Below are 10,053 nucleotides of genomic sequence, written 5' to 3' on the forward strand. Positions count from 1 at the left end.
TTTGCCGTATGAGCGTCCTCTACACTATGCCCCTTGTTTGAAAAAAAGGTAAATTGTGAAGAGTTCTCGTCAACCTCTCGGGCCACAACTTCCGCGTCGAAGAATATGAAGAAGACTTTGGTTTTCAAAGTTCATTTCTAGATCAAAGTTTTACAAAATTTTGCCTTCATTCACCTTTTGTAAAAGGAAAGGGGGCGACCTTCGCCATTATAAACTCACCTTATGAAGTCTGCTAAAAAGAATAAAGTTATGCCTACTATATATATATATATATAGTAGTAGTGGAGCTATCGTGTAGTGCCCGCATCAGACCTAAGTCACTCACTCAATCAAAATGTCACCCCCAAAAAAAATTCTTGTTCCACCGCTTTATATATAGATATATGATATTGTTATAATCTATCTTCTCGCAACAAATTTGTCCGTGTTAATGAGAAAACCTAGTGTTCAATCGGGCTTTAATACCAATTCTAATACACTCGCGTAACAATCTCTAAAACATTAGTCTGACGGATTCCAACCCGCTCTTTAACAATTCGGATTTGTATCTAAACTCAAGAGATTAGAATAATGTATGTTTGGCAACTACACCTCCTCGCCTCCTATGTTGAGAAGAAACATTAATGGGCATCCATGTCCAACCGCCTCTTCCCGACCTACTCTTCTCAGCTACCCTTTGTGCGCCATAGTCACTGTTTATCAAATTTTTTACCCATTGTTTTGCAAATTGCTGAGGGACGTAATGTAACAGTTTACATTTAATGCTGTGTATGTATGGTAAGCGCAGCACTCAGAGCTCATGAGTGTTATATCGCTAAAAGAGAGGGGCGGAAATGAAATACGAGAAAATGGAAGGAGGAAAGAACGAGGGATATCATGTTCATATGGTGGGACTCCTTCCTCCCTCAACACGTGTTTCAACGACTCGGCTTACGAAATTTCGTGACGTTTCCCTCCCTTCCACACATCCCCATTTCCACCCTCTTTCTTCAATGACTCTATTAGCCCTGTCCTTTGACCCAATGCCGATAAAGCCCTTTGACCAACCACAGGCGCCAGCCTTTTCCAAAAAGCCCCTTTTGACCAATATTCTTTTCTTTTCCATTTTAAATAAATACATATTATTTAAAATAATGATGTTAGGCTGCAATCGTGTCAAGCTTAAATTCTATGAATATTGTCACGTTTCAATGTATTAATGCAAATAGTAGCAAGCCCATGATAAGAGAATTAAATGATGTACTTTAGATTGACCCATACTCAAAATAAGCCAAAAACTTGATGACCTTAAAATTTTATACCAAAGGCGATTTTTCCTAAACATTAAAAAATAAAATCATGTTAAAACTTTAAAATAGGTTTGATTTGGAACAAAAATTCTTTTTTGAATGAAAAACATTAATATTTTATAAAAAAAAAGCTCAAACCCAAACCCAATCTATCTTAGTGGTCTTTTAAGTTCAAAAGAACTGCATCACTACCAAGTGTGTGTGCAATTTTCCTTTCTTATCATCAACTCAACTCGAAAAACATGTCGCCACAAGAATCAAACCAATGACAAAAGAAATTGACATCAACCCCTATGATATATGCCTCTTAAGACAATTTTGTCATTTTATTAGTGCTATATTCCCCAATAAATTACAATAGCAAAATCATGTCATTTTATAATTTTCAATGTTTGTCTGCCTAACCCCAACTTATTAATAAAATATATGAAAAAAAAAAAAAGGAAAAGAAGGGTTGACATGCTGAACCCCACTTTTGCTTTCCCAAAATGGCTTGGTAAGCAAAAGATGAAAGTCTATCCATAAAGTGCGTGCTAAAAATGACGCGTGTCTGGAATTTTTTGGATTAGCAACTGTTCATAAAAGCTCGGCCCACTTGGTTAGCGGGGTCGAATTTTGTGGTCACAAGTTTAACATGAGACATAATCCAAATAAATCAAAGGTGGTTTATCTATCCTTAGCTTGCATGTTAACTAAAAGAAGCTCACACGTATTAGAGCTCGTATTCCGAAATTATATTTGAATATGATTTTTAAATTAATGATTCCAATCTGATCTGAATCTGAATTTTAAATTCACATCTGATTTCGAATCAATGCCTTTAATAAGACTTTATGATGAAAGGCAACTGCAAGGTTTCTCGTTTTCAACCACGATGAGGTTCCACATACAAGTCAAAATTGGCAAAACAATTTGTTTTTTCAAGTTTTTGCTTGCCGGAATGGAACATCTTATATTGCTAATGTGGTTTAAGGCTCAATTGAGTCACTTCTCATGCAAACCAAGTCTACTGAACAAATGGACAAACCGCTTTTTTGATATAGTACAAATATACTTTTTTATGGCTGGTTTTGTTTCACTGGGAAATTGAAATACAGGCCGGAAAACCTTTTTTTTTTTTTTTTTTTTTTGCTGCCGGAAACCAGAAATGAAACTACAGAACCGAAGCTGGCCATACGAGCCGTGGTTCTATTGCAAATGCAAATGCACTCGATGATGCGCATAAAAGGGTCATATTTTAGATAACCGCAAAACTTTTGCCTTTTTTAATATATCTGGTGCATACTTTTCTCCCTTTTCCTCCAAATGTACCTCAAACCTTTTTCACCTTTACACCAAAAGCTAATTCCGACGTCCATTTCTCCACCTTTTAAATATTTCTGCATAGTTATAAGATAGATATTGTGTTATGCATCTTATATTATTTATCAATATCTTCTTTCTGAAAGAAACGTTTATTAAAAAACGAAGGGTATGCTTATTTTTTTGGGAAATAACGTAAACCACGTACAAAAAGATCCATAATTCCTCGTGACATACCTGAAGCTCGATCACCATAAAGAACCAAAGGACTTTCCCACCCTGTTTTTTAGACGACAAGGTATCCCGATCGCACCTTCAAGGGGTACTTTCATATAACCAATCACGCGTTTGAATGCTCCAAGCATTTTCTGAGACAAGTGGCCTCCGAAAGAATCTCACAAATTTCAACTGGATTCTGAGGTGACTGAGATTAATTATCTTTGCACACGGGGGACATCCAATCCCACTCTCATTTCATCCATTTGGGGTAAACCCCCGACCGGATCCGAAGCTGATCCATGTGACCCAGCCCCTTTCGGAAAAGTCAAAGGGCGATTTCGTCCTTTCACGCTGCCAAATCAAGGACTTCAAGGAGACCGAGTTGACGGAGACAGTGGGCATTTATGGCATCATAAAAACCCGGGACGCTGAAAAACGTGCTTCCGCGGAAACGAAAAAAACTCGCGGGCTTTTCGATTTTACAACACTCCGTCAATTTAACGCCTAAAATCGCGGTTAGAAGGGGTCCTCATCCCGCGGTTAAGTAAACGGCGCCATCGACGGACAGCATCGCGCCACGTGCTCCTGGTCCGATGCGATCCCGCCAAGTACTCGGCGAGTTATGTGGCGGCAAAAATATGTCGCCGATTAGAACAAGGGACCCAGTACAGTACAGACAAATTTAACTTCTATTATTACTGTAAAATCACTTGCTTATCACGGTTTACAATTTTTTTTTTAGCTTTTCTCTTTCTTTTGGAAAAAAATGAAGCGTACCCAAGAAATGAAAGGCAATGCGTCACCAATATAAAAGCGAATATCATGGCATCCAAAAGGTATTTTGACATTTTTAAAGAGAAGCTAAAAATATTCCATTTTTTTGTGTTGATGGTATTTACAAAAACGGCGTTCCAAAATTGTTGTTCGCAAATCACCATTTCTACAAATGCGGTTCATATATACGGAAAAATATGAGGAAGGCTTTTGAGTGAAAGTATGAACAAATCAGTACCGAATTAATTTTTTATAACAAAGTCTGATTTTCCAATTTAAAATTTTCTTTTTCAACGTAAAATATATATTTGAGAGAGAGAGAGACATGAAGCGTGATATGGACGCGAGGATCGAATGGACGGCGGCCTTAGTGGGGTCGGTAGAGGCGCTTGGGATCCGAGGTGGGCGATTAATCGCCGGCGAGGAGAGAAGTGACTTTTGACACGATAACGAAGAGGCGCCACGACTGAATGACTCGCTCAAACTCAACTCAAAAACTCCCTAACGACTCTCTCTCTCTCTCTCTAACTGCGTGTTTGTATCAAAATCTCTCTCTTGAAATTGAAAATTGTTTCCCTAAATCACACGATACCCTTTCGATTTTTACTTCTTCATATTTGGAACATATTGATTCCTAGATCCAACCAAGCATTTTAAATAAGAAGAAAAAAAAAATCAGGAAAGAAGAGATGAACCAAACCATACCGAAAATAAATGTTATTCTTTGTCAACATAGTTAATACTATTAAGCAATCGATATCATTAATGAGCAATATATACAAGTTATAGATTATTTCTGAATCACAGAGATAAGTTTTTGAAGCCGGTTTGTGCGGCTGCTTCTATATGTTCAATCATCTAAAGAAATAAAAGATGGCCATGTGAAAATAAGTTACGAAAGATCAAATAAGTAAAACTTCGATTCAAAATTTTATTTATAGAATAACCGAGGAAGATGTTAATAAAAATAAAGAAAGGCAACTTTTGGCATCTGCTACCTTTTTTTTCATCTTAAGACAGGAGAGGAGGTTTAGTGTGAGAGGAAAACTCCAGAGAGAGAGAGAGAGAATGGTGGAGGATTAGAACAAGATTTTTATTTTGTTTTTCATCAACAAATAATTTTTTTCTCCGGTAGCGGAGAAGGAGCCCTCTTTGCGTTGGCCGGGGACGAATTTCTGGAGAGAGAGAGGAGAGAGAAGAGGGGGAGGGGGGAGGGGACAAGTCAACAAACACGAATTTCTGAAGCGGATTTACGAAACCACTGAAAGAAAACCAGGAACACCGAGATTTCGCTCTCATCTCTACCTCTCTCCACCTTCCTCCGCAGTCTCTCCGATAGCGTATCTCCTGTTCAACTATATCCAGGAACCTGGACGAGTAGGAAGCGGTTTGCCTTCCACGCCCTCTATTCGCCGGCCCGTCCCTTGCCGATAGCCCCTCTATCTCTATCTCTTGCACGAACAGATATAGAAACAAGCGAGTGAGAAAGGGGGGAAAGAGCGAGGGAGTGGAAAGTTCTCCGATTCAGATTGTCTAAGGATTGCCTTTGTGACTTTACCGGGCGAAGCTTCTTTCTTTTCTCCGGCCGATATCGAGGGAAGACGTGAGTTTTCATCGAAAATCTGAAGGAAAGTGGGTCTTGGGACCGTTGTCCGGTCGAATCGGGCATAGTTTCCGATAATTTTGCGGTTTCCGCCAAAGGACTCTCTGCCCATTTGGTTTTTCGATCATTAGCTGCGTGTGGATATAACAGGAACAAATTTTCCGACGAGCAAATCGTCCACTCCTCCATTTATTCCGGCGAGAAAGGGGTCCTTCTTTATTGAAAACTGCATTTTCCGGCGAAGCAGGTCCGGCGTATATTGGTTTCCGAACCAGATCCCCGTTTATAGGAGAAAGTAGAAACTGACTGTTCCAGCCGAAATCTCGGTGCCTCCTTGGAAACTTCTGGCGGGGCGTCCTTTTTGCCCGCCATGAATCCGAAATCCGGCATCATCGACCGGTGGCGTAAGTTTTTCCGCGGGGCGGACGGTGACATCTTCGATGTTCTGGAGTATGCAATCCTCGTGGCGGCGTCGGATTGCCCGAAGGAGTTCAGGATCAGGAGGGACGAGATCGCCCAGAAGCTTTTCTCCTGCAGGCTGATCCGCTGTGTGGAATGCGATTCGGTGGCGCTGGCGGAGCCGACCGAGGATAGAGATGGTGGCTCCGAGGGGTGCCATGTGAAAGAGAGCAAGGTCAATAGCAGCACCGACGATAATGAGAGGAACCGGATTAGCAATTACAGCTACGACGAGGCAGAGGCACTCACTGAGGAGATTGAGGAGGAGTCACAGATTGTGGGTGAAGTCCTTCGGATTAAAGAAGTTCTTGAAAGTCCTGATGAGGTATAGAAAATAAACCTTTTTTGTTTTATCGGTGAAAATTCCGACTTTCTGATGAATAGTTTGAGGCAATCAAGAAGATGGTACCTTCCCCTTTCGACTGAGAAGAATGAGGACGATGTAAAAGTTCATTGCTAGACACTTGATCGTGTAACATAAGCCACCGATAGGCTTCTACAAATTCACAGTGAACATTCCTGCCTATTACTATTAATGGGCTCTGTAGAGATGATTCCTTTTGTTGGTTTTATATGAAGTTTCTGGTTTGAAGGGGCTAACTTGGACTTTCTGTTTCTTTCACTGTAAATGGTTCAACAGTTCTTGATTCATAAGCTACGACTACGTTGTTTTCTGTGAATTAGGAGAAAAAAATAGTGATTACGTTCTCTCTTTGTGTGTTTGTGAGTTGTGATGGATGCGCACTTGCGTAGACGGTGGTGGTTCTTCATCATGATGTTGATGGCTGATTTCAGTCCTGGTTTTTCCTTTTTTGCAGTCTGATGCTTCACTTTTCGAATCATTGAGGAGGCTGCAACTGATGGAGCTCTCGGTTGACACCTTGAAGGTGCACATCCTCATGATCTTTTTGGTCCTTTTCTCGCTATTAGTTTACAGTGGCTGCCATGATTGAAGTGGAACCGATGAATTCTGTTCCATTTTGTCAGGCCACAGAGATTGGAAGAGCTGTTAGCAGGTTGAAAAAACACGGCTCTAAGCAGATACGAAATCTGTCCAAGACACTCATCGGGTAAAATCAGCTGCTCCCTTCGTCTGTGTTTCTTGTAATTCCATCCTTGCTCCCATGCGCAGCCTGGGAAAGAGCACCTCTGTTTTAGTAATGTTTCAATCAGTTTCTTGTTTTGATTGCTGCAGTAACTGGAAGGACTTGGTTGATGAGTGGGTTCGAACCACCTCAACAGTGACCGGTAAACACTTTCTTCTTTTCTCTGGATATGTGTTGAACAGGTGATCAGACGATCCTTTATGTAACAACCTCAATTTCCCTTTGTGAATCCAGGGGATTCGCCGGACTCCCTTAATCCTTCGACAGTAGACGACGACGACGAAGAAGGACTACCTTCCCCTCCACTAGATGAAGGAGCTTTCTTGGCTCCACACACTACATCAATTGAGCTCTCTCAGGTAGATTTAGCTATTGGAGCCCAACCTATGACCACTTTTTTTTTTTTTTGCTATTCTGTTCTTCCACTATCATCTTGCTAATTCTGACTTTTGTCCATGTTTTTCTGTTGGAATTCTTCCAGTTCTTCGATGGGATGGATGATGATGGAAGTGAGTTTCTACTTCCTTTAAATCCTGCTGAGCGTATCTTCCTGGTTTTTGACATTTTGTAGCTTGCTCGTTACTAAGTTCTTTGTGTTTTCTTATTGCAGACCCTCGGAGTGGTGTTAGTGAACGTGACAAGCTTAAGGAGAATGGGAGAAAGTCTGATCTCGAGAACAATGTTCAGCGGAGAAAAGTGGACTTGTCAGAGAAGGATATTGTTAGGGAAGAAAAGGAGGTGATTAGAAACCAAGAAGCTTTTGTGGATAGAAGACAAATGAAGGCACCCCACTTCCATGCACCATCCAACAATTCGGCTCCAGGCCGGCCACCAAAGCCATCGACAGACATTAAGCTCGTCACTAAGCCTATATTGCAGCAAAGACCATCGTCGGTCCAAGCAACTGCAACAGCCACAGTCTCCGACGTAAGTAACAGTTCAAATTGCAGAATTTGTTCGACATCAATTAAGTCTTGAATATTAAATTATCTCTTTCTCTCCGCATTCTAGAAATCCAAGTGTTCAGATGACATGTCCGTCCGAGTGAAGCTTGAGGCTACCAAGAGAAAGCTTCAGGAAGGGTATCAGCAAGCGGAGAACGGTTCGTTCTTAAACTTTCATCCACTACATAGTTCTGTTCTGCATTCTTGAGTATCTACAGAAGATCCCTTGATCTTTTTAACTTTGAGTAAATTATGCCAACCGGTGCCACTTCCATACAAATGGCTATGGCTGTCCAGTGATATTACGTAGTGTAGCTCCTTCTTGTTCTTGCACCTATGAGTTGCGGCGATTCCTCTTCTGAAATCTCTTTTGGTGTTCTTGATGATAGCAAAGAAGCAAAGAACAATTCAAGTCATGGAGTTGCATGATCTGCCCAAACAGGGATTGGTACAGAGACATCCCCACATGAAGCCTGGTTTCCATAATCGACACTGGAACAATGGGCGGCGTTGATAGCAGTCGCACTGATGAAGAGATACGCTCCAACTGACTGGCTTCCACTTCCAAACAAAAAGTGAGAGTGAAAGTTTAGACCTCTGCTTGTCTGCAACTATGATTTAGTACAGACATGACATTCACGACAGTCAACCTCTCTCCCATTGGAATTGCAGCTCATCTCCACCTCAAGCGATGGATGTCTATCCAGCACATGAATGAGCCGAGGCCTTTCTTTTTCAGTTCAAGGTCGCGGGAGGTAAAAAGTGAAACATACTATAGAATTATGTATATGGAGAACTAAAATTTTTGACATTTTGACTCACCGTAACTCTGGTACCGTGTCTCGAACTCTCCGTGAGCCAGGACTCCAATTTGTCAGCTCATTTCTGAGATAAATCTATGAAAAACATTATTTCTGCGGCAGTTTTCTCCATGATGTACAAAAACGCCTGGCAATCTGCTATTTTTGCTCTGCACTTTTCTGGTGGCGACTTTAATTTACTGGAAATTAACACGGTGCGGTAAAACTGTAACAGAATCGGTCTTCCTATTTACTTCGTGATCGGTGCTAGAACTTGGACTGAGGGCGAAAAAGGATTCTCATCTTCATAAGCCAGCAGAGCTTAGGAATGCAAAGAGTGGCCAGCGTCGTCTGCCACATTGCTGACAAGAAATGCCTGTTTCAAGTGTTCTGCGTTGTAGCCTTGAGTCAAGATCTATCGGTTCAAGTACCTGGTGAGGAAAGATAAAAGAATTGCAGAGCAACTCAAAAGAGGAAACCTGTTAAACCAACATTCTAGAAATGTCTACAAGGTTAACGTACACAGAGAGAGAGAGAGAGAGTTGAGTTAAAGAGATTTTACAGTAACTTCATCTCACTGGTATGCGTTTCAGTAGTCAGTTGGTGGAAACCTCTGGTGTGTTGAATACACTCTGGTCAAAATGGGTTGATGGGTGTCGCCTAAAAAGTCCCCATCTCTATAAAATGTTCTCACAATATGCTGTCACTGTTCAAAACTCTTTTAGTCATGGAGGCCTCCTAATTTTAGCAAAAGAAATTTCCTCCCTCCTTGTCAAAGAAGAAAGTGATTCTCCGTTCAACTGCTCCTGTCTATTGCATAAGACTTGAATTGTTTTCAGTGCCTGGCGTCCTGAAACTTTTACTGCGAAGTGATAAAAAAACCCAGCTGTATTATTGGCCGACGCCTTTGTGAGGCAACATGGTTGTCATTTTCAGCTAGAGGATGTAAAGGCCCCAAAAGTTCGTCATTCTCAATATCGAAAGTCTATCTACCGTCCACAGCCACAACCAACAAGGCTGGTGGTGGCACCCATTTAGAGAAGGTGGGCCACTCTAGTTATCATAAATGCTGGGCTGGGGATTGTGGTAGGAGATATTGCGTCCAACTTTTTTCAATAAAAACAGTTATTATCATTTGCATATTTTATGTTTTTGGTGGTTTCCCGGTCGAGGGCCTTCTTGGTTTAGGTCCCTGGAATGTGCGATTTTAGGCCAGACCACATCCAGCAGACCTGCATCGCTGTTTGACAGCAGTAACAACTTAACTGTTTTATGAATCTACTTCAGGTAAATTGACAGACTACTGCAACATAATGTTTAATCTTTAAAGTATATTATAATTTAATTTTTATTATTGTTTTATGAATCTACTCCAAAAATTTAGGTAGATTTACAGACTACTCTAACATAATTTTTCTGTTTAATCTTTACAGTAAATTCACGAAATAGTAAATAACTGTTCTCCTTATCAAACGACTGACGGTTCAGAACCAAAATCCTTTTAGCCTGATTGGGAAAGAAAACCACCATGGCGACCCTTCAAGAAAATAAGTTGAA

The 10,053-nt window shown here is 40.9% G+C and overlaps 1 protein-coding gene across 1 annotated transcript; it reads left to right on the forward strand.

Moving 5' to 3' along the window:
* The first annotated feature begins 4,707 nt into the window (after positions 1-4,707).
* LOC116245767 (probable mediator of RNA polymerase II transcription subunit 26b) lies at positions 4,708-8,618 on the forward strand. Its single transcript, XM_031617313.2, has 9 exons — positions 4,708-5,971; positions 6,465-6,533; positions 6,634-6,716; positions 6,842-6,894; positions 6,987-7,111; positions 7,234-7,261; positions 7,363-7,679; positions 7,764-7,854; positions 8,086-8,618. The coding sequence occupies exons 1-9, from the start codon at positions 5,558-5,560 to the stop codon at positions 8,208-8,210; spliced, it is 1,305 nt and encodes a 434-aa protein (XP_031473173.1). The 5' UTR covers positions 4,708-5,557; the 3' UTR covers positions 8,211-8,618.
* Positions 8,619-10,053: the final 1,435 nt, after the last annotated feature.

Source organism: Nymphaea colorata, chromosome 1, assembly GCF_008831285.2.
Source record: "Nymphaea colorata isolate Beijing-Zhang1983 chromosome 1, ASM883128v2, whole genome shotgun sequence".
Lineage (NCBI taxonomy): Eukaryota > Viridiplantae > Streptophyta > Magnoliopsida > Nymphaeales > Nymphaeaceae > Nymphaea > Nymphaea colorata.

Bases quoted from the DNA above. Each gene is read 5' to 3' on its own strand.
- LOC116245767 (XM_031617313.2), top strand. From the start codon at position 5,558: ATGAATCCGAAATCCGGCATCATCGACCGGTGGCGTAAGTTTTTCCGC. The intron at 6,717-6,841 runs GTAAAATCAGCT...TGATTGCTGCAG, and splicing joins CTGTCCAAGACACTCATCGG to TAACTGGAAGGACTTGGTTG. The intron at 7,262-7,362 runs GTGAGTTTCTAC...TTCTTATTGCAG, and splicing joins TGGGATGGATGATGATGGAA to ACCCTCGGAGTGGTGTTAGT.